Raw genomic sequence first — 24094 nt, 5'->3', positions numbered from 1 at the left:
GGAGTTGCTGCTTCCCTTCCTCTCTCCTCGTTTCCCGTCCTCTCTCCTCGGCTGCCCTTCTCGCATCTCCTGTGGGCGGGACTGAGACACGAGGATAGGAGTCGAGGAGGGGAATCTCAGAAATGAGACACGGCCAGGGTGTGACTACCAGGTGCTATTGCAGAAAATAGGTGAGTGAGGGAGCAGACTGCGGCACCCTCTAGGACGGACTGATGTGCAATAGATGTCGTGTGTGAATTAAAAAGATAATACATTTACAACACAGCTAGCCCAGATGCCGGAGAATGAATGTGTCTATAAATAATAATAATAATAATAATAATAATAATAAAAGAAGAAGAAGATTGATCCAGGAGGATGTCAACAATCCTGAGAGAGCCAGAGGAGAAGTGAGGGGAGAATCAGACGACTCAGGATTACATGGATATAAACGGTAGTCAGATTTAAAAATAAATGTTAATAATGTTTGACTATAATGTGTCAGGGATAATCAATATTTACATATGAATTATAAATTAAAACATAACAAAATTGGTGTTATTTTGTATTGATTTGGTTGGAATGCGGCGTTGATTTAAAGTAATGTTAATAATAAAAAAAGATATTGTTGTTTTTTTCATAAATGTACGTGGGTTTAAGTGACGTACTTCCGGTCTGGGGTGACTTCCTGCTTCTCTGCGGAACTTTTTCCTCTGTTTCTCATCAGGAGAAGTTTTTAAAAGATAACACCCGACAAACTGCACCACTTTATGGAACACACGTTAGCACCAGCAGCAGAGGAGACACTCGGGACTTTATGATCTGACACAGAAAGAGGACATCTTCCAGGAGGTGAGATTTAACGCTGATGCTAAAGTGAGCTAGCTCTGTTAGCAGTTGGTCGTGACGTCACCCGGCAGGATTTAACTTTAATGAAAGTGTTTAAAGTTAAATATCTGACTCTAGGAAAGTGCGTTTTTATATTAACTGAAACTATGTTTGTTTATCTAGCATTATAGCTAATATTATGGGCTGTCTGGACTCCCAGCATGCTGTACTTCACCTTTTATTTTGCTTTATTTACTTCCTCAAAGAGTTTATAAGCAATTAAAAGTGCTTTAAATGTGACTTTGTTCTCAGTTAGGAATTGTTATTATTCACCCCCCAGAGATACAAGTTGATATAGCTGGCCTGGGTTTTTAATTGTTTATTGTTTCGTTTTTATTGAGTTAACATGCTAATCCTAATGTAGAGACTAGTCTATAAGATAAGATAAAGAAACTACGCAGATAATAAGAGACGCACAATGGGAACAACGAGGTGCAGGTGTCTCTACTTTAAAGAGTCCTCTCCTGCTGATGTTCAGGTGTATATCAGTATGTAGTGTCTCTACTTTAAAGAGTCCTCTCCTGCTGATGTTCAGGTGTATATCAGTGTGTAGTGTCTCTACTTTAAAGAGTCCTCTCCTGCTGATGGTCAGGTGTATATCAGTATGTAGTGTCTCTACTTTAAAGAGTCCTCTCCTGCTGATGTTCAGGTGTATATCAGTATGTAGTGTCTCTACTTTAAAGAGTCCTCTCCTGCTGATGTTCAGGTGTATATCAGTATGTAGTGTCTCTACTTTAAAGAGTCCTCTCCTGCTGATGTTCAGATGTATATCAGTATGTAGTGTCTCTACTTTAAAGAGTCCTCTCCTGCTGATGTTCAGGTGTATATCAGTGTGTAGTGTCTCTACTTTAAAGAGTCCTCTCCTGCTGATGTTCAGGTGTATATCAGTATGTAGAGTCTCTACTTTAAAGAGTCCTCTCCTGCTGATGTTCAGGTGTATATCAGTGTGTAGTGTCTCTACTTTAAAGAGTCCTCTCCTGCTGATGTTCAGGTGTATATCAGTATGTAGTGTCTCTACTTTAAAGAGTCCTCTCCTATAATATATATCTTTATATTCTACTTGTTCCAGCTTCCAGATCCTGAATCATGGAGGACCAAAACAGATCTCAGCGTAAAATGTCGACGGCAGGAGAAAGCCTTTATAAGATCCTTGATTTGAAGAAAGGAGCGTCGCCAGAGGAACTAAAGAAAGCGTACAGGTGTGTTCACAATATCACTTGTCCATGAACTACATGTCCCACAATGCATCTCATTTTGTGACATGTGCACTGAAGAGACTTGCAACGATTTGCCCCAGACTTCTGCTTTCAGACGTAGTTAATTATGAAGTTATTACCCTATCAGTTAATAATCCAATGCAGAGGCAATAATATAATACATTATTTTGTATATATTATATATTTATACATGTATATTTATATAGTCTTAAAGTTCCAACCGGCCCTTTGAGTGCACTAATGGAAAGGAACTGATGGTTTTTCTCTGGCGGATAAGACACAAGACAACCGAGTCGATGCAACAATATGAAATATAAAACAAAGTGAACATATAGCTATTCGGCTGTCCCGAATACCATTTTTCGGGCTCCGGATATTCGGTAGTAATCAGCAGCGAATATTCGGCCCGCGCGAAGCGAACCGCTTCAACGCGTGTATTTCGGTGTATTCACGGCATCAATTTAGTTATTCTACAGCAGGGGTGTCAAACTCAATTTCATCGCGGGCCACATTTGCATAAAGGTTGCACTCAAAGGGCCGGTTGTAACTATATAAATATATAATATATATATAAAATAATGTATTATATTACATTATTGCCTCTGAATTGGATTATTATCAGATAGGATAATAACTTAAAGCAGAAGTCCAGGGCAAATAATTGCAAGTCTCTTCAGTGCGCATGTCGCAAAACGAGATGCATTGTGGGACATGTAGTTTATGGGCATATTCTATTATAAACGTATTATATTATTTGCAAGCTCTTGCGGGCCACATAAAATAAAGTCGCGGGCCGGATTTGGCCCCCGGGCCTTGAGTTTGAGACCCCTGTTCTACAGTATTGTTGTTTTATAGTTATTAACCCAATTTGTGTTCTTTGAAATTGAAAAGGATATGGCATTGTGTTACTTTCGTTGTTTGTGTCTTAAGTGTAATTTGGCTTGGCTTCCTATTTATGGACATGCTTTTATTTTGAAGGAGAGGTAGCGCTGTTGACAGGAAGTTCTTTGGAAACAACGTGACGGAGAAAAGTCATATCTACATATAAAGACGGAGAAAGTAAACGATAATATTTATGGTTACGTGTTAGCACCCCCGAAGAGGCCCAAGCTCTTACGATGATATTAGAGATTTCAATAAATTACATTTGGAGAAACGAATATCCTAATAACGAAATTGAAACCCGAATAATACTCCAACGATCGAATATTCGGATATTCGGGTACGGCCCTAGTAGCTACAACATAAATACAAATAAAAAGATTGAGACCTATAAAACAATATAAAGGGAGGTAAATAATAAAGACTAAAATAACATTTAAAATGGGAGGTTGCTAATAAAAAGCTAAGTTATACTCTCACTCCCTTATTCACAGGAAACTGGCGTTGAGGCATCATCCGGATAAAAACCCAGACAACCCAGAGGCTGCGGACAAATTCAAGGAAATCAACAACGCCAACTCCATCCTCAGCGATGAGAACAAACGGAAGATCTACGATGAGTACGGCTCGATGGGACTCTACGTCGCCGAGCAGTTTGGGGACGAGAGCGTCAAATATTACTTCCTCATGTCCAAGTGCTGGTTCAAGGTGAGAGGAAACGTGCATGTCATATGGAGGCCGACGGGCGAAAAACTTTTCAATCAGGTTGACCAAAAAAAAGTTGAGCAAAGACCATTGACTTAAAGTGGACCTATCATGCTATATTTGAATGATATAGTGTAGGACCATACTATTATATACCTATAAGGCATATTTATACTTTTCAAAATACCAAACAGATCATGCTGATGGGCTGATTCTGCGAGAACAGCGCCATCTACTGGCCTGGCATATGTACTACAGCGTCTCCAGCGCTTTCGAACGGCAATGTCCGTGGCCGTCTCCTCCTGATTGGTGGAGTTGGCCCAATAGCCGTAGCGCCACTTCTGTGACGTCAGAGAAGTGTTCAAATCTGGATCAGATCCGCTGCAGCCCCTTTTTAAGAGATTTGGGTACGGAGGGAAATAGAGAGGGTTGTGTTGTGACACTTGGTGAGTTCCCTGACACACCGGGGACACATAGTCATGTTTAAAAGACGTACTAAAGTGCATTTTGCATGATAGGGATGCTTTTAAAAAAAGTTAACTGAAAAAAATGTTGACCAAAAAAAAAAAAAAAAGTTCACTTAAAAAAATATTGACCAATAAAAAAAAAGCTGAGCAAAGAACATTGACGTAAAAAAAAGTTACCTGCATTTTTTGTGTGACAAAAACTAGACAAAAATTAAGTTGACTAAAACAAAAAGTTGACTTAAAAAAACGTTGAATAAAAAATTGCTGACCTAAAACAAATACAAAAGAATTGACCAACCGAAAAGTTGATTTCCCAAAAAATAAATAAAACTGCAATAATTATGGATCGCCCCGTTCCTAATTGAAGCGGCGTTGTAGAAATGTATTTAAATCTATTTCAAGGGACTTCGTAGATCATTGACGAAGCTTTTCTGCTGCAACTTGTTTTCGTACTTGTTGATTCGCCCCCCGTCCTAATCCAGCCGCTCTCTCCTGTCCTCCGTGTTCAGGGCCTGGTGGTCTGCTGCGGGATCTTCACCTGCTGCTGCTGCTTCTGCTGCTGCTGCTTCTGTTGTGGGAAGTGCAAGACGAGCGAAGAACAGGAAAACTTCGCCTACGTGGACCCGGAAGACCTGGAGGCGGAGATCAGGAATCAGGACGCAGGTAGGCTGATCCAGCTGCTGGCTTATCTGAAACGGCACGTGTTGTCCTTTTTAGGGATGTCCCGATCGCCTTTTTTTGCTCCCGATCCGATTCCGATCATTTGATTTTGACAATCTGCCGATACCAATTTTTCCCGATCCGATCTTTATGCAATGCATCAAGAGGAAAAAAGGCCGGTCATCCAACGCGATGAGTTCAGCTGTCTTGGCTGTTCTCTGTTCTGGGGCCGTTTCTCTTTCCTTTTGAAAGCCTCTGAAAGTGTCGGTTGTCTCCGTGCCGTTACCCGAGTGGCCGCTGTGTACTCGTCGTGTTGTTGTTGCTGTTTGTTTCTCAGGTGGCGTGTTAGATTGGTCGTGTTGAACGTAGCTCTGTTCTTTCCACCCCCTTGCAAACATTGCATCTGGCTGTTACACTGCCTTCGCTTTCAATTTTATAATACTTCCAAACTCCTGACTTGTTCTCCGTCCCGACTCCCGAGTCACCAGCTGAACGTAGCCTCTCGTTAGCTTGCTGCTACTATTAGACACTGCGCCCACTCTGTTGCTTTGAGAGGGATAAGCAGGTCTGAAAACAAGCCCAAGAGAAGCAACACATACATGATGTTGTGTAATTTTAAACCAAAGCTAAGTCCTCAGGATGACTTTAAGACGTGAACGTGGTCATTTTTGTTTTGTAACATTAAATAAAAAATTTGATAAAAAAATAAAAAAAAATCCCGACCCCCAATTTTTTTTCTTCCGATCTTTTGAAAATCACGTGATCGGCTCCGATCCCCGATCACGTGATCGGATCGGGACATCTCTAGTCCCTTTGTATTCCAAGACACACGTGAAAATACCAAACTCTCATGAGACGCAGATCACGAAGAGAGGCTTGAGAAAGTGGAAACGATGCAGAGGAGATGTCGGGGTGGTTTCGGCTTCATCCTTTCTGTGGACGAACCCCACAGAAAGATACCGACAGAATTAACCGGCAGTTTATACAAATCACAAAGACGGCGAGGTCGACAAAACAATGACTTCACACATTTTCCATTGTGTGAGAGAGAAGACTGGCACGGCCCCTTGTGCAAGGACGACTTGTTTCCACACGTTGATCTCCCTGCGTTTCCCCCATCTGCTCTCGAGCACCTGAGGCCGAAGTGGCTGCGTTTCACAACGAGGTGGTTGTGAAAGTGCTTGTTGCGTTTCACAACCACAAGAATCTCACCAAGTCACTATTTGGCTGTCAAACTTTGTCCAACTCTCCCAACGTCAGAGCCGTTTTGGCTTTATCCCTTTCCGTGTTTCAGACAGAATTCGCTGTCAGAGGTTGTGGTGGATTTCTGTCGAGCGGTGCAGGAACGAGTCCTGAAACCAGGAAGTGAGTCAGCATGTCTCCACTTCCTGTTCCCTGGTCTCAGAGCCAATGGGATCTCTCCGTAGGGTTTAGGAGACTACCCCGCTGGTGATTTCTGAAGAGTGGACGTGTCTGAGAAACGATGGTTGCTACCAAGCGGCTGAACAGGACTACAGAAGTCGTGGAGGCCGTCATTACGCCGAACACGTGAACACTCCTCTGAGTTAGTTTCTGTTCTGCTTGAAAGCCAGTCCCTGCCTCCTGCAAAGTGTTCACACAAACGCTTCAACTCGTTCCATCTAGAATCTGAGTGTCTGAATCTGGATCTGAAGTCGGCGTGACGTTGAAGTCGTGCTGCTGGACTCGCCTGTAGCTCCTTTATAGCAGGGTGTCCAACTCGAACACACAGGGGGCCAACATTGCAAGGTCATCAATGTTTGGGCTCAAGGTCATCAATGTTTGGGCTCAAGGTCATCAATGTTTGGGCTCAGGCTCTGAGCGGAGGAGACCCTCAGGATGGAGCGAAGGTGCAATATACCGGCGGGCCAGATCTAATAGGAATTAGAAATTATCCTGCGGGCCGAAATTAAATCCACCACGGCCCTGATTTGGCCCCCGGGCCTCGAGTTTGACACGTGTGAGTTATAGCACCACGTTAGCATGTTGCTTCTGGCCATTAGATTTACGATTAGAAAATGATAAAAGTAGACGTGTGGAGATTCATCAAACAGGTTGGTTTTTCCACAGACCTTATTTCCAGCTATTTTCCTAAACCCTCTGGAGGAATCCCGTTGCTTTGTTGTCAAGGGAACCAGCGGCTTCCTTCCGGGAAAAGATTGTCCCACTCTTGACCTGACTATCAACATCGGCCCCTCTGTTTCCCCGACTCAGACTGCAAGGAATCTGGGAGTGACCCTAGATAACAACCTGTCCTTCACTGCAAACATCGCTGCTGCAACCCGCTGCTGCAGATACACGCTCTACAGCATCAGGAGGACACGCCCCCAGCTGACCGAGAGAGCCACGCAGGTTCTGGTCCAGGCTCTCGTCACCTCACGCCTAGACTACTGCAACTCCCTCCTGGCTGGTCTGCCTGCATGTGCCATCCGACCTCTCTCACCCAGAATGCAGCGGCTCGTCTGGTCTTCAACCTTCCTGAATGTTCCCACACCACGCCGCTCCTCCGCTCCCTCCACTGGCTTCCGGTAACTGCTAGAATCCACTTCAAGACACTTGCGTACCATGCTGTGAATGGATCTGGCCCTTCCTACATCCAGGACACGGTTAAACCGTACACCCCAGCACGTGCACTCCGCTCTGCATCAGCCAGACGACTCGCTGCACCCTCGCTGCGAGGGGGACCCAAGTTCCATCAGCAGAAACACGTGGTTTGCTGTCCTGGCTCCAAGATGGTGGAATGAGCTCCCATTGAAATCAGGACCACAGAAAGCTCACACACCTTCCAGACTCATCTCTTTCGACTCCACTTCGAGGATAGAACTACTAACAAAGCACTTATATACTAATAAAGGACTGGCTTCTCTAAAGCCAGTTGAGGAGCACTTGAAATGCTTGGCTCTATGAAACCTGATGTACTTTATGATTCTGTTTTCTTCAAGGTTGTATTTTGTTGGTCGAACGCACTTCTTGTAAGTCGTTGGATAAAAGCCTCAGCTAAATGCGATGCGTCATCCCAACACCGCTCTATATATATATATGTGTGTGTGTGTGTGTGGTGTGTGTGTGTGGTGTGTGTGTGTGTGTGTGTGTGTGTGTGTGTGTGTGTGTGTGTGTGTGTGTGTGTGTGTGTGTGTGTGTGGTGTGTGGTGTGTGTGTGTGTGTGTGTGTGTGTGGATGTGTGTGTGTGTGTGTGTGTGTGTGTGTGTGTGTGTGTGTGTGTGTGTGTGTGTGGATGTGGTGTGTGTGTGTGTGTTGTGTGTGTGTGTGTGTGTGTGTGTGTGTGTGTGTGTGTGTGTGTGTGTGTGTGTGTGTGTGTGTGTGTGTGTGTGTGTGTGTGTGTGTGTGTGTGTGTGTGTGTGTGTGTGTTGTAGTGTGGTGTGTGTGTGTGTGGTGTGTGTGTGTGTGTGTGTGTGTGTGTGTGTGTGTGTGTGTATGTGTGTGTGTGTGTGTGTGTGTGTGTGTGTGTGTGTGTGTGTGTGTGTGTGTGTGTGTGTGTGTGTGTGTGTGAGTGAGAGTGAGAGATTTTAATCGGTCTTGAGAAGCAGGAAAGTATCGGTTTCAAAAACCCAATATCGTGCATCCCTAGTTGGAACACCTTTGGCCTTTGGCGGGTGCAAACACTGATGAGAAGTAGAGGGGTTTTCTCAGCGTTGCATTTTCTTTTTCACAGCGGCAGACCATGTAATAATTATTCAGCCGAGCGCTGACACTTCAGAAACAGTCGTCAACTCCGCAGGTAAAGTTCAGTTCTCCTCGGCTGCTTCACTAACTCACAGAACATCGAGCTTTAAGCTTTACCATCGAGGAGGTTTGGTTTTCAGCAGCTCCTGGCTTTGTTTGCCGAATCACTTGCTAACATTTCTTCCTACCACTTCTACGGGACGCCGTTTTAAAATGCTGTATCGTTGTTTCCTGTGTTGCTTATTAATACGTGTGCTTGCTTACACCTATAGAGGCGAGGTTCCTCCCTTTCCTCCGTGGACCTTCTCTCAGAACAAGTCGTATTGAAGTCAATGGAGAGAGAAAGATTATCTTTTGATCCCGTTTGAATTGTGCCACGAATTACACACGTGATGTTTGTCCATTTAAAAGATCATTTTGGAAGTCAAAAAAATACAATTGTGACGTAAAACTGAAACAGCTCGATGAACTACAACTCCCGTCTCGCACCACCAGGGGCGCCGCTAGGGATTTTGTGAAATGAAAAACCTCTGAATTTTCTGTGAAGATATTAACAGAACTTAATGTCAGCAAAACATTACAATGATTATTTACAACGGACTACGCTTAGCAGACAGACTGATTTCCACCACTCATGGACCACACCCACCTCTTCTTTTGAAAGACTGGGTGACATCCTGTCGCCCTTTAGTCCCTCTCTCGTCTTTCTGTCCTTTCTTTGTTGAAAGCCTGACTTTGTTAGTCGTTATGTTACAAAAAGGTTCGATGAAAAAACTAGGAATTAAATAAGATGGCTAGAGTCACCAAACATGTATCCTTAGGTGCTTTTATTAACACCAACGTGCTGAGAAAACGCAAAGTAACAAGGATTGTACCGGAAGAAATCAAAATCCTGCTATATACATACAGGTCGAGGACACATACCTGGTCCCTCTCTGCTCTACCGCCACAGTCAGACTCCCTCAAAACACTTGTGGCCAGGGTTTTATACATGTTAAGCCCCTCCCCCTAGGATAATCCACTATGTATACCCCTAACCAATGTCATTCTAATCTACAAAGACAAATTACCCAAACACACCACATCAAAATAGGTCAACATATTATCTCTCTGACCACAGAAGCCCCAAACAATAACATTTTTATACTTGCAAGAAAAGTGCCCCCCGCGCCCACGCACTACATGGTATGCTCCAATTGCGCACAGGTGTTCCCACTGATTGAGCCTCTACTTAAGGCTGCTTCGTTCTGTGGCTCTGTTTGGCCTTCACGACCTTGAAGGAGAGGGTCAGCAGGTTACTGCAAAAAGACTTCCCATAAATTAGGTTTGAACAAACAATGACGGGTTTTATTTTATCAAATGTGTGTTACCCTCAGTGTGCCTTTTGCCATGCCCCTATGCCAACTGTGATGAAGGCTTCTTCTTCACACGTAAGACATCGTACACACGTAAGTACTAGCATCCTCACATGCTCTCACTCTGCTAGAAAGGGCCGGTGCCGCACAGCGTTTGGAGGCAGGACCAAACCATTACATGTAAATGGAGGGGGGTGTTCGAGGCTTTGGATAATTAACTTTTGGAAGAAAAAAAGTTAAATGAATCATAAGTTTAGTGAGTACTTCATCAATATGACGATATATTAATGTTAATTGTTGATGATTGATGAAAGGTTACTTTTGTCAGTCACGGGCCCTTAGAATCGTCCTTTTCACCCGCTTACGGCGCCCCTGCGCTCCACACACCAAGACGGCGTCACGTTGAAATATTTCACTTCTTTCTCTCAGAACGAGGCGGAAAGTATTAAACGAGGTGGAAATCACTGCAAGTCTGGGCGCGTTGAGAGCTCTGCACACACACAAGGGGAGTGAGTCGGTTCCTGAGAGCCAGCATGCGGGACCGGGACTCTGGGAGTTGTAGTCTTTCTAGTTGCGTATTTTTCATAGTCTTTTATTTCAACAGTTTTACGACAAACTGTGACTTTTTTTGACACGGAAATAAATTGTTAAGATTGACAAACATCATGTGTTTAATTCGTGGCACAATTCAAACGGGATCGAGAGATAATCTTTCTCTCCATTGACTTTGATAAATAAGGTCCCATGGGTCGGAAGTGGATGGGCGGGACTTCGCCTCTCTATCGCTGTTGCTTAACATTATTATATGAATCCGTGATACCTGATGGAAAGCAAAATATCTGAAGGTAGAATATCTTATTATTGGATTGTCATTTTACATATTTATTTGCACAAATTTTACTTTTATCTTCTGTTTTTTTATTAACTTTTAAAGCAACTCTAACAAAAGCTAATTTCCTTCTGGGGAAAGTCGTTCTTATTTCGATTAACATTCCCGATGCATGGACGATGATTACGACCACATGTGAAAATAAATATATTTGTTTTAGTTCACTTGTGGCCCTAATCCTCTTCCGTACCGATGCACAATCCTCTCTTTAATGTGGCCAAGTGTATCCTCATCTACGCTTTCCATTTGAAACAACCTTCTACGTGTTGCTGCCTTTGCTGCAAAATTAGAAATAAGACGGTAGAAACTTAATAAATGTCCTTTTTTTTTCTTCCTGCAGGTGAAAATGCACCCATCGTGATTCAGCCTCACGCCACGAACGGCATCAAGTGATTGGACGAAACCCCGACCATCAGCGACCGCTTTAGAGAGATTTTTAGTGGTGATATTGTGCCATATTTTTCCTTTTTTTAAACTACCAGTGGGTTTGTCTTTGGTCCCATCTCCTGTCGGACTTCAGGGACGAAAGCCATGCAGATCAAAGCTTTGGAATATATTTGTCTTTGTGCACTTTAATATCGAAAAGCTGCCGCGACGGTCTGACGACGTTTCGGCTCAAAGACGGCCGAAATGTTTCGAAACTTTTTAATGCAAAATGTTATCTTTAAAGCCAACCACTCGATGGGTTCTGCCACGCTGCACATAAACACATATTATAGAAAATAGGGCTTTTTGAAATGATGAACAGCGTATTGTGACATCTGTATGTTTGGATGTAAATAAATAGTAGAATTAACAGAGATGCTGACGGACAAGACAGGATTAAATCAACATTTTGGGAGAAACGCTTAGAAACTTCTAAAACTTAGACAATATTAGGGGTTTAATTGCTTAGTCTTTAATTGACAACACAGCACTATATCCTAAAAGACAAGGGTCCATATTTGTGTTACTTTCAGGCATTGAATTAGATAAAAATCACCAACAAATAATTTTATAATCATAACTTGTTTTTGAATTAAACTGTATTTAGAGTAACAAAAATACACCCACAAAATATGAAGTATGGAGCTGCAGTCTAGGATGTGTTTAGCTTAGCTTAGCATAATGACTGGAAGTAGTTGGGAAAGTTAGCATGGTTTTAAAACTCGCTGTCGTCACTATAAGCGTTAATAATTTGAGACGCCCTGAAAATACGTTTCTGGGAGTTTGGGTATCTCTTGTTTTGACTTCCAGAATTCAACTCCCCTTAAAACCACAGTTAGAAAAAATAGAGCCTTGCTAACTTTCCTATTTCATGTCCACATTTCCCAGTTTTTATGCTAAGCTAAACTAGCCGTTTCTTCCTATTGTAAGGTAGCCTACTTTTGCAATGCCAGGATAGCGTTTCTTTCTAGTTTTCTGTCTTAATTCGAAGCTAAGCTAGCTGTTTCTCCCTGTATTACTGCTCTATGCTAAGCTAGCTGTTTCTCCCTGTATTACTGCTCTATGCTAAGCTAGCTGTTTCTCCCTGTATTACTGCTCTATGCTAAGCTAGCTATTTCTCCCTGTATTACTGCTCTATGCTAAGCTAGCTGTTTCTCCCTGTATTACTGCTCTATGCTAAGCTAGCTGTTTCTCCCTGTATTACTGCTCTATGCTAAGCTAGCTGTTTCTCCCTGTATTACTGCTCTATGCTAAGCTAGCTGTTTCTCCCTGTATTACTGCTCTATGCTAAGCTAGCTGTTTCTCCCTGTATTACTGCTCTATGCTAAGCTAGCTGTTTCTCCCTGTATTACTGCTCTATTCTAAGCTAGCTGTTTCTCCCTGTATTACTGCTCTATGCTAAGCTAGCTGTTTCTCCCTGTATTACTGCTCTATGCTAAGCTAAGCTAGCTATTTCTCCCTGTATTACTGCTCTATAGTAAGCTAGCTGTTTCTCCCTGTATTACTGCTCTATGCTAAGCTAGCTGTTTCTCCCTCTATTACTGCTCTATGTTAAGATAGCTGTTTCTCCCTGTATTACTGCTCTATGCTAAGCTAGCTGTTTCTCCCTGTATTACTGCTCTATGCTAAGCTAGCTGTTTCTCCCTCTATTACTGCTCTATGCTAAGCTAGCTGTTTCTCCCTGTATTACTGCTCTATGCTAAGCTAAGCTAGCTGTTTCTGCCTGTATTACTGCTCTATGCTAAGCTAAGATAGCGCTTTTCCTTCTTTGCAGTCGTTTTGCAGACCTCGGCTACTTATTGCTTGACTTCAGCTCCATACTTAGGTAAAACACAGACATCTAAGGCACATACATCTAAAAAATAAAGCGTATTTCCCTTCATTTGTTTTCTTATTGCTGTTCCTGCACATAAGGTGACCTCCAATACTTCTTAAGGTGACCTCCAATACTTCTTAAGGTGACCTCCAATACTTCTTAAGGTCACCTCCAACACTTCTTACGTTGACCTCCAATACTTCTTAAGGTACTGATAAAGCTCCTTCTTATCGTCTGAACAACACTTCCTGCTAAAACACAGTTATGGCCAAATGTAAATTCAGAGGTATATTTTTCATTGGAGGTTTTATTACAAATTAAGTGTATATTAAGATAAAACTCCTTAACTTATGTCATCATGTTTGTGTTTGTTTATCTGCTGGGTGTGGGAAGGTCAGGTTTCTGTGTTTTGTACAAATATAAAAAAACTTAATTTTAGATTATTTTATTCTGACTTCGATTGAAATTTAAACAATTTTAGAAATGTTTTGTTTACTCGACAGAAAACCCACTAAAGTGCCAGATTACATACTTTTTTTTATTGGGATTATTTTTCAATTATTTGGATCAAATGTTAACAATGAATATATTATATATTTGTTGTTTTAATCAAACTTTAAAAACAAACAGAAAAAAAATAGATATATATTTGTTTTTATCATCTCAACATTCCTCGGCTAATTGTGCCATTTTTTAAACTTTGACAAAATGTCTATTTCTGTAAAATATTTGTCTGATAAAATAAAGATGTCTTGAAATCTTAAATCTGTGTTTTCATTGTGACGTCTGCAGCTGTGAGCTCGCCTGCTATTGGCTGCTGCAGCTCTGAGCTCGCCTGCTATTGGCTGCTGCAGCTCTGAGCTCGCCTGCTATTGGCTGCTGCAGCTCTGAGCTCGCCTGCTATTGGCTGCTGCTGCTCTGAGCTCGCCTGCTATTGGCTGCTGCTGCTCCTCCTCTGGGAGAAAAGAGAGCTGCAGCAGGTGGAAGGATTCCAGATACATCTGCATTTAAAACTACAGGAGAACCAGAGTACCAGTTTACAGGAGAACCAATTTTCAATTGAACTTTATTTAAACTCACAGGGAGAACCAGTTTACAGGAGAACCAGCTCCAGTTGAACTTTATTGAAACGGACAGACAGAATAAATGGAGCTATCGGAGGATTCTGAAAAGCAGCTTCTGATTCATCTGGATCCTCTCAGACGGTACGTTTTTATAATCTTAATCCTCTCATGTCTGGCTTCACGCTACAGAAGGGGATCCGGGCAGCATTAGATCTGACCTAAAGTGTGATTAAAGTTAGAATCCTGAAAAAGAAAATGTCTGACTTAAAAAATCTGAACTCTAAGAAAAAAAAAATTATTTTTGGTTTCTGAAAATTTCAAAATGCTGGAAAAAAGTCTAAAGGCCCGAACACACCGAGCTGACCCCAAAGAACTGACACGGACGGACCCCGACTGTGGCCTCGCGTCTCTGCCTCTCGGCCATGTGTCGCACTGGAACACACCGACAAGACTTCAGCCGACGGCCAAGTAGCACGTACGAACTGCGCATTCGTGAGTGGCAATAACTCTCCTTACCAGCAGGGGGCGGTATTGTGTGTTCGTCATTCAAAAGAGGCAACAACCGGAAGACAGACTGCGTGATATAAACAAACAACAAATAGCGTGTGCGTTCCGTTTTCCCTCGACAGCGAGAAGCTCACGGGGCTTTCCCGAACCTGTCGAGAGCTGGAGTTAAAAGAAATCTCACATTTGCCTTCTTAATAGTTTGTTTGGGTCCCTCACTTCCGTTTCGCTTCTCATGCACTGATTCGTTAGCTGAACAGCCAATCGGAGTGATTTCTTTTGCCGACAGCCTTTGGCCGACGGTTTTCGTCCGAAAAGGCGACGGCCCGGCTGAAAAGACCCGACGGTGCGCCGGGACACACCAATCTGAGCAGGGCGTGTCGACGCTCATCGTCGGCCTGACGCCCACCGACGCCGATAATCGGCCTGGTGTGTCCGTGCCTTAAGATGTTCTGAGATCAAAGTTAGATGTCTGCGAAGAAAGTCGGGATTCTGATATTTTCCGAAAACAAAAATAGATTTATTTTTCTCTCAGTTTTTGTTTGTTTGTTGTCACGTAGTACAGGTTCTATGTAACACAACGGTTTCTCTGCATTTGACGCATCCTAGTGTTAGGAGCAGTGTGCTGCCATTATGTACGGCGCCCGGGGAGCAGGGAACGGTGCCTTGCTCAGGGACACCTCGGTAGCACTTGGTCTTGCCGGGACTTGAACTGGTGACCTTCCAGTTGCCAAGCCGAGTCCCTAAGGACCACCGCCCTGAGATTAAAGTGACAATTCAGGGAAGAAAATAACAACAAAATCTGAAAATCTCCCCAGATTTCTGATTTATTTCTCAGATTAAAGTCGAATTTCTGAAATTCAAAGAAAATAAGTTATATATTTTTCTCCTCAGTATTCTAGGGAACACTGAACACTTTCATGAAAGAATATATTACTTTTATTATTCGCAGAACGTTGAGGTCAAAGTCTTAAAGAGTCTTGAAAATATTTTCAGACTTTCTTTTTTTTATCATTTACATTTTTTTAAAGAATCTGAAAAATATATATTTCTTATTTTTTCTGAAAATATCAGAATCTCAATTTGACTTCAATATTAGATTTCTGAATAAAACAATAATACCCCCCCCCCTCTGCTCAGGTCCAGTTCTCCAGAACCCAGATGTTCAGACCCAGAATCCGGTGCAGACGAAGACGCGGGGTTTCCCTCCCGGTTCTGCAGGGACTCGGACACTCTGCCGGAGGAAAGCGTCGCGAGGCGTTCGGCGAGGAAGAAGCTCATCATGGCCGCCGTCGTCAGCCTCGTCTTCATGACCGGGGAGGTGGTCGGTGAGAAGGGGGAGGAGCCAACAAAACTACACATTTTTGTACTATTATTTACAGCTTATACCAAATATTTGTTTTCCTTTTCATTATTCCTGCAGTAACAACTAAAACATATCCAGACATCACATTCTTCACAATATCAACCAATCCTAAAACAGATAAATGCATCTCATAACTTCACTTCAACAGGATATGATTGGATCAATTAACAGATACAGTAATCAATTAAGTCAATTAAAGTATTACTAACTGCCCAGTTCTGCCCGGTAACAGTTCAAATGACACTGTTACCCCTTAGGTGGATACTTCGCTCAGAGTCTGGCCATCATGACGGACGCAGCGCACCTGCTGACGGACGTCTGCAGCATCTCCATCAGCTGCTTCTCTCTGTGGCTCTCCTCCAGACCAAAGACTGACTCCATGACTTTCGGATGGCATCGAGCAGGTCTCTGCACTTTAAAGCAGAAATATCATATTTAGAGATAAATCATTGCTTTACTTATTAAACATGTGGCCCTAGTTAAAGACATGCAGCTGCAGCACCGAGCAGTTTGAGAACTTGTTTACGTCTTACTATATTATGACCTTTTTTGACACGAATAACAACCTGTCCAATATGTCCATGGGCCATGAGCAAGCCCCCAGGAAGTGCGCCGGACGCAGATGAGAATACTCGTGCTGGCCAAACGGCGGTACTACACTTCCGTTTGGTTGCCGGGCCCGGAAACACGTTTTCCCATTGACTTACATGGGGAAAGAGTGGTCTGTAACTCGTTGGATAATTTTTTTTAAACTAAATAAACGACCCAGTATGAACACTCAGCCCTTATTAAAAACATTCGGTCCTCAAGTTGTAAAAATGTGCTAATAACGTTATTCTGGGAGTTGTTTCCCTCGGCATTATGAACGCGCATCTAACCCACGGGACCGCGCCGCCCGGCACGTTCATGTTACGTGTTCAGCACTACATGCGTTTCTGAACGCGCGGTGCTGTTACGTGTACGCAAATTGACGTGCTTGATGTGAACGAGCATTTTGGTTAAAGTACTTCTCAGGCATGCTGGGTAATCTGTGCTGATTTGGGGATAAAGCTTTAAAGGGGAGGGGTCTGAGCTCATGCGGGACCCGGCAGCTACCGTCTAAACTAAATGCTGCCGTGATGAAACGCCATATCATGGATTATCAAGGCTCTGAAACAGCCTGGAGCTCAAAGGCTTTCTCTCTTGCCGGTTACACCACAAGGTGAGTTCCTTTCTACTTCCTGCTTCTTCACACACATGCTCTCCAGCACAGGTTAGCTCTGAGTGCTAGCGATGCTAATGTGAACACCGACCATATTATGTCCAGAACAGTCGGGCATTGTTTCTGATAGCAGCTTTCTGATTGGCCCGTGGGTCCTCATTTCAGATGTTACGTCATATCGGACGCAAATCTGGATCAGCTCCGTTGTTCCCCGTTTTTAGAGATTTGGGTACGGAGGAAAAGAGAGGGGGTTTATTTCCTGACCCTGCGTGAGTTCCCCGACACAGCGGGGACACAGCGGGGACACAGCGGGGACACAGCGGGGGGAAGCACCGGGACACAGCGGGGACACAGCAGGGACGCACCGGAGACACAGCGGGGACGCAACTGGGACACAGCGGGGACGCACCGGGGACACAGCGGGGACGCACCGGAGACACAGCGGGGACACAGCGGGGGGAAGCACCGGGACACAGCGGGGACACAGCAGGGACGCACCGGAGACACAGCGGGGACGCAACTGGGACACAGCGGGGACGCACCGGGGACACAGCGGGGACGCACCGGAGACACAGCGGGGACCCACCGGGGACACAGCGGGGACGCACCGGGACACAGCGGGGGGACATGTTGATGTAGAAAAGACATCAAAAAGAATTATAATGCTTACATAACATGTCCTTTATTACATTGAACCTGTTGTGAAAAAATTTCTTGATCAAATTGATATGAAACAAATAAGATAAATATCGTTAATTTCACATCGGGACTTTCTCAGTAAATCCAGAGTGATGTCACAATTAGAAATATGATCATGATTCAAGGATATTTAGTTAATATATTCTTCAATTCAAAGAATGTTGAAAGAAATTTCAAACAAAAAATCATCCTCATTAATTAAGTTATTAATAACCATTACTTTACCATTATCGCCCAATGTGACATATCTCACGTTTCAGACGTTTGACACTAGGTGGTGTTACTAACTGAAATGTGTTCAACTATATGGTCTAAAGCACACGTGTCAAACTCGAGGCCCGGGGGCCAAATCAGGGCCGTGGTGGATTTAATTTCGGCCCGCAGGATAATTTCTAATTCCTATTAGATCTGGCCCGCCGGTATATTGCAGCACACCTTCCCTCCATCCTGAGGGTCTCCTCCGCTCAGAGCCTGAGCCCAAACATTGATGACCTTGAGCCCAAACATTGATGACCTTGCACCCTGATGAGACGCCAAGTATCTGAGCTAGCATCTCAGAGCAGCACACTGAGCTCAATGGATGCTTCCTTCTGCACTTTCTCTCACGACAGCAGGGCATGTTTGGTTTCTCTCTGAGGGAATAGTTTTGTTGAAGCTGTTGTTGGCCTGTGGGGAAATGTACTCATAAGAAGTGACTCTGGAGAAGCTGCAGATAGAGCCATGAGAAATGAATGCAGCTGATTATTTAATGTTTAATGTTGTTTTTATAGGCAATAAGTTAAGCTTTGTTAGTTCCAGGTTTAATATGTGCAATAAGTTCATTTCAATACGTTCTGCAATAAACATTGAACCAGTCCGACCCTCCACTAGCACCCATTTTGTAATGTTGGCCCACTCAGTGTTCGAGTTGGAAGCCCTGCTCTAAATGATGTTCCCCTTAATGTTCCCTAAAGTAGAATTGGGTCTGGGTTCTTATGGGTTAAAGATTATTCATTGTTTTACTTCTTTAATGTATCTGCAGATTTCTCCTAAATTCACCAACAATTCGCATTTGAACGCCTCATTTGCATATCTAAATCATCACCTGTCAGAAAACTTGTAATGTAAAAAGTACTTGTGTTAATGTCAGTAATGAACCGGTTGGGTTTCGTTGTGATACCTGTTTAATATTTCCCCCACTGACCCTCAGAGATCCTGGGCATGCTGCTGTCGGTGTTTTCCATCTGGATCGTGACGGTTCTGCTGCTGATCTCCGCCGCTCGGAGGGTTTCTGATGGAGATTACGAGATCGACAGCTTCATCATGCTCATAACATCGGGGGGGGCGGTGGGGGTCAACGTGCTGTGAGTAGAAACGGCTAACATCCAGAGGAGGGAAGTAACTAAGTACATTTACTCAGTAATTAAGCACAAGTTTAAGGTACTTTAGTTCCACCTGGAGTACATTCTGAGTACTTTTACTTTTACTGAAGTACAAGATCTGAGTATTTCTACTTTTACTCAAGTACAATATCTGAGTACTTCTACTTTTACTCAAGTACAAGATCTGTGTATTTCTACTTTTACTCAAGTACAAGATCTGACTACTTCTACTTTTACTAAAGTACAAGATCTGAGTACTTTTACTAAAGTACAAGATCTGAGTACTTCTACTTTTACTCAAGTACAAGATCTGAGTACTTCTATTTTTACTCAAGTCCAAGATCTGAGTACTTCTACTTTAACTCAGTACAAGATCTGAGTACTTCTACTTTTACTCAGTACAAGATCTGAGTACTTCTACTTTTACTCAAGTACCAGATCTGAGTACTTCTACTTTTACTCAGGTACAAGATCTGAGTACTTCTACTTTTACTCAGGTACAAGATCTGAGTACTTCTACTTTTACTCAGTACAAGATCTGAGTACTTTTTCATCATTGAAACTATACTATCTCCACTTTTCCCGCTGCAGGATGGTCCTGATTCTTCATCAGTCCGGAGCTTCACACGGTCACAACCACAGCTTTCCCCCCGCCAGACTGCAGACTGACAAACAGCGTGACCTTCATCATGACCTTCATCATCACGACCTTCACCCTGACCTCCATCATGGACACAATGCCAGTGTTCGGGCAGCTTTTGTTCACGTTGTCGGGGATCTGCTGCAGAGTTTTGGGGTGCTGCTGGCTGCAACCATCATACACTTCAGGGTCAGCCAAAAACACATCCATGCTAACATGCTAATGCTAACATGCTAAGCTACTCTAATGTTTACACCCTCTTATTTAAGCATGCTAGCATTACAAACCATGTTAGCTAAGGGGGGGGGGGGGGGGTTAGCTTTTGCAAATATTCAGACTTAAAGCCAGTGTTGCCCCTGGCCCAATCGGGGCCCTATTTCACATTTGAAATAGGGGGTGGCTACTTGGGCTCAAGCCCCGGACCTCCTACAATCCTAAATCCACCTCTGATGTTAAACCTGAACCAAAGTGTTACTGTATTTATTTTTAGAAAATCCACAGCGGAGGCCGTACTTCATGCATTTTGCATTTCTCTCGATCTGTGAGTCTGCTGGACATAAACTCCGTAATAAATGTCATTTCATAAGAGGTGTAAAACCTGAGAGCATTTTAAATCTCACCTGAAGGAAACGCTTTCTAGTTGTATCGTTGATTTAATGTGTGAACGAGGCAGAGAAGTGCAGCTGTCATTATCAGGCTGTAATGTGTTGGAGAAAGCAGGCCTTAGGCGGTCCCTTCCTCCGTGAGGGTTTTATTTTTGGTTAAGTGTCCTTGGTATGGTACATTTCCTTACCCTGGCGCTTGGCCGAACCGGGGTACTAATACTTCGTCTGTGAGAAATCTGCAGACACGAGCGGTCAAATAAACCCCTAAAGATGTGGATTTCCGAGGGTTTCTTTCCACTAGTTTAAAAAAAGACATGTTTTGGAATCTAAATAACCCAAACTTCTTAAATTGAAGTTGAATATGTGTTTGAATATTAGTTTATAATCAGATGTGTGGTTTCCTCCACAGCCTGAATATAAAGTAGCGGATCCCATCTGCACGTTCCTGTTCTCAGTTCTGGTTCTGGGGACGACGATTCCCATTTCAAAGGATGTGTTCAGGGTCCTGATGGAGGGTAGGAACTTTATAACTTCCATATTATAATCACTAGATGTAAGTGTGTTACTGAGTGAGATGGTAAGAGTACACACATCTTTTACTCAAGTAGAAGTACACACATCCTATACTCAAGTAGAAGTATAGTATTTGAGATCAACATGTGAGAAGTAGAAAGTACAGGTATTTGAGTTCAACATGTAAGAAGTAGAAAGTACAGGTATTTGAGTTCAACATGTGAGAAGTAGAAAGTACAGGTATTTGAGTTCAACATGTGAGAAGTAGAAAGTACAGGTATTTGAGTTCAACATGTAAGAAGTAGAAAGTACAGGTATTAGAGTTCAACATGTAAGAAGTAGAAAGTACAGGTATTTGAGTTCAACATGTAAGAAGTAGAAAGTACAGGTATTAGAGTTCAACATGTAAGAAGTAGAAAGTACAGGTATTTGAGTTCAACATGTAAGAAGTAGAAAGTACAGGTATTTGTGTTCAACATGTAAGAAGTAGAAAGTACAGGTATTTGAGTTCAACATGTAAGAAGTAGAAAGTACAGGTATGAGTTCAACATGTAAGAAGTAGAAAGTACAGGTATTTGAGTTCAACATGTGAGAAGTAGAAAGTACAGGTATTTGGGTTCAACATGTAAGAAGTAGAAAGTACAGGTATTTGAGTTCAACATGTAAGAAGTAGAAAGTACAGGTATTTGAGTTCAACATGTAAGAAGTAGAAAGTACAGGTATTTGTGTTCAAACTGTTGAAAGTACAAAGTGGTCAGAAAAATAAGTATTGGAGTAAAGTACTGAGACCAGAAACATGTACTTATGTTCAGTAACGAAGTATTTGTACTCCAATACTTCCTCTGGTTACTGTGTCTGTGTTCCCAGCAGGGAGTCCTGAGCAGGTGATCAGTGTGAGGGAGCGTCTTCTGTCTCTGAGAGGAGTTCAATCCGTCCACAACCTGCACGTCTGGAGCCTCAACCTGAACAAACACTTCCTGTCTGCACACCTGAGCACAGGTACACACACACACACACACACACACACACACACACACACACACACACACACACACACACACACACACACACACACACACACACACACACACACACACACACACACACACACACACACACACACACACACACACACACACACACACACACACACACACACACACACACACACACACACACACACACACACAAGGTATGTTGTAATAAAGTCTCTCTCTCTCTCTGTGTGTCTCTATGTGTGTGTGTCACTGTCTCTGTGTGTGTGTCTCAGATGCAGACCCCCTCCTCGTCCTCTCCTCAGCCAATCAGCTGCTCCGCTCTGAGTTTGGTTTCTGCAGCGTCACTCTGCAGGTGGAGCGCTGAACAGCTGGTTCTGATTCTATCTGAAGTATTTATTACCTGAGAAAAGGTTTGTGGAGACGTTGCAATAAACTGGCTTTCAATGATTGTTTTAACTTTCTTATGTTTAATTCATTACTTTTTACTCAAGTACACGATCTGAGTACTTCTACTTTTACTACAAGATCTGAGTACTTCTACTTTTACTACAAGATCTGAGTACTTCTACTTTTACTACAAGATCTGAGTACTTCTACTTTTACTACAAGATCTGAGTACTTCTACTTTTACTCACGATCTGAGTACTTCTACTTTTACTCACGATCTGAGTACTTCTACTTTTACTCACGATCTGAGTACTTCTACTTTTACTCACGATCTGAGTACTTCTACTTTTACTCAAGATCTAAGTACTTCTACTTTTACTACAAGATCTGAGTACTTCTCCTTTTACTACAAGATCTGAGTACTTCTACTTTTACTACAAGATCTGAGTACTTCTCCTTTTACTACAAGATCTGAGTACTTCTCCTTTTACTACAAGATCTGAGTACTTCTACTTTTACTCAAGATCAGAGTACTTCTACTTTTACTCACGATCTGAGTACTTCTACTTTTACTCACGATCTGAGTACTTCTACTTTTACTCAAGATCAGAGTACTTCTACTTTTACTCAAGATCTAAGTACTTCTACTTTTACTCAAGATCTAAGTACTTCTACTTTTACTCAAGATCTGAGTACTTCTACTTTTACTCAAGATCAGAGTACTTCTACTTTTACTCAAGATCTGAGTACTTCTACTTTGACTCAAGATCAGAGTACTTCTACTTTTACTAAAGATCTGAGTACTTCTACTTTTACTCAAGTACACGATCTGAGTACTTCTACTTTTACTCAAGATCAGAGTACTTCTACTTTTACTCAAGATCTAAGTACTTCTACTTTTACTCAAGATCAGAGTACTTCTACTTTTACTCAAGATCAGAGTACTTCTACTTTTACTCAAGATCAGAGTACTTCTACTTTTACTCAAGATCTGAGTACTTCTACTTTTACTCAAGATCTGAGTACTTCTACTTTTACTCAAGTACACGATCTGAGTACTTCTACTTTTACTCAAGATCTAAGTACTTCTACTTTTACTCAAGATCAGAGTACTTCTACTTTTACTCAAGATCAGAGTACTTCTACTTTTACTCAAGATCAGAGTACTTCTACTTTTACTCAAGATCAGAGTACTTCTACTTTTACTCAAGATCAGAGTACTTCTACTTTTACTCAAGATCAGAGTACTTCTACTTTTACTCAAGATCAGAGTACTTCAACTTTTACTCAAGATCAGAGTACTTCTACTTTTACTCAAGTCATCCATTTGTGAACAATGAAGGAAACGTATTTAAAATGTGAACACCACCTTCGCCGTCTCGCTCCGTAACTTAAATAAATTGGCTTTAATTCACAGTGTGCACTTCCTCCATTGGAGGACGAGGTCACCTCGGAGTCGTCTTCTCACTCGGACACAGAATACACTTGTATTTTCGAAGCAGGACATTCGCACGCCATCGTCCCCGTGTTTAACAGCTGGGCGCACGTGTTCAGAGACCTTCAAGTGAACGCCTTTCAGTCAGTAACGAGTTCCCCGTCGTCATTTAAATACATCTTTACTCTCAGAAGTCGTCGACGCTGGTTTGACGTGTGTTTAACGCTTTCTCGTCTTCCATGTTCCTTCTTTCGTGCAAGGAAGAAGAGAAACTCAAAATGCACATGATTGCATTGTCATGGGTTCACCTCAATGACATCATCACGTAACGGAAC

General features: G+C 42.6%; 2 protein-coding genes across 4 annotated transcripts; both read left to right on the top strand.

Annotated features, from left to right (window-relative positions):
• The first annotated feature begins 657 nt into the window (after positions 1-657).
• On the top strand, positions 658-12167 carry LOC117442057 (dnaJ homolog subfamily C member 5B-like). 2 transcript variants are annotated; one of them, XM_034078058.2, is made up of 6 exons: positions 658-831; positions 1937-2066; positions 3461-3674; positions 4648-4801; positions 8490-8555; positions 11085-12167. In XM_034078058.2, exons 2-6 carry the CDS (start codon positions 1954-1956, stop codon positions 11135-11137), a joined length of 600 nt encoding a protein of 199 aa, XP_033933949.1. In that variant the 5' UTR covers positions 658-831; positions 1937-1953; the 3' UTR covers positions 11138-12167. The 2 variants fall into 2 exon arrangements, with proteins under 2 accessions (XP_033933949.1, XP_033933950.1); XM_034078059.2 differs by lacking the exon at positions 8490-8555.
• A 1679-nt stretch (positions 12168-13846) lies between these two features.
• LOC117442056 (proton-coupled zinc antiporter SLC30A2-like) lies at positions 13847-22368 on the top strand. 2 transcript variants are annotated; one of them, XM_034078057.2, is made up of 8 exons: positions 13847-14191; positions 15695-15882; positions 16178-16324; positions 19010-19163; positions 19773-20010; positions 20836-20941; positions 21810-21938; positions 22210-22368. In XM_034078057.2, the coding sequence occupies exons 1-8, from the start codon at positions 14133-14135 to the stop codon at positions 22299-22301; spliced, it is 1113 nt and encodes a 370-aa protein (XP_033933948.1). In that variant the 5' UTR covers positions 13847-14132; the 3' UTR covers positions 22302-22368. The 2 variants fall into 2 exon arrangements, with proteins under 2 accessions (XP_033933948.1, XP_033933947.1); XM_034078056.2 differs by having other exon boundaries at positions 21807-21938.
• Positions 22369-24094: the final 1726 nt, after the last annotated feature.

The sequence above is a fragment of the Pseudochaenichthys georgianus genome, unplaced genomic scaffold, assembly GCF_902827115.2.
Source record: "Pseudochaenichthys georgianus unplaced genomic scaffold, fPseGeo1.2 scaffold_264_arrow_ctg1, whole genome shotgun sequence".
In the NCBI taxonomy this organism is placed as follows: Eukaryota; Metazoa; Chordata; class Actinopteri; order Perciformes; family Channichthyidae; genus Pseudochaenichthys; species Pseudochaenichthys georgianus.
The sequence above is the reverse complement of the archived record's forward strand: the minus strand, read 5'-3'. Positions and strand labels throughout refer to the sequence as shown.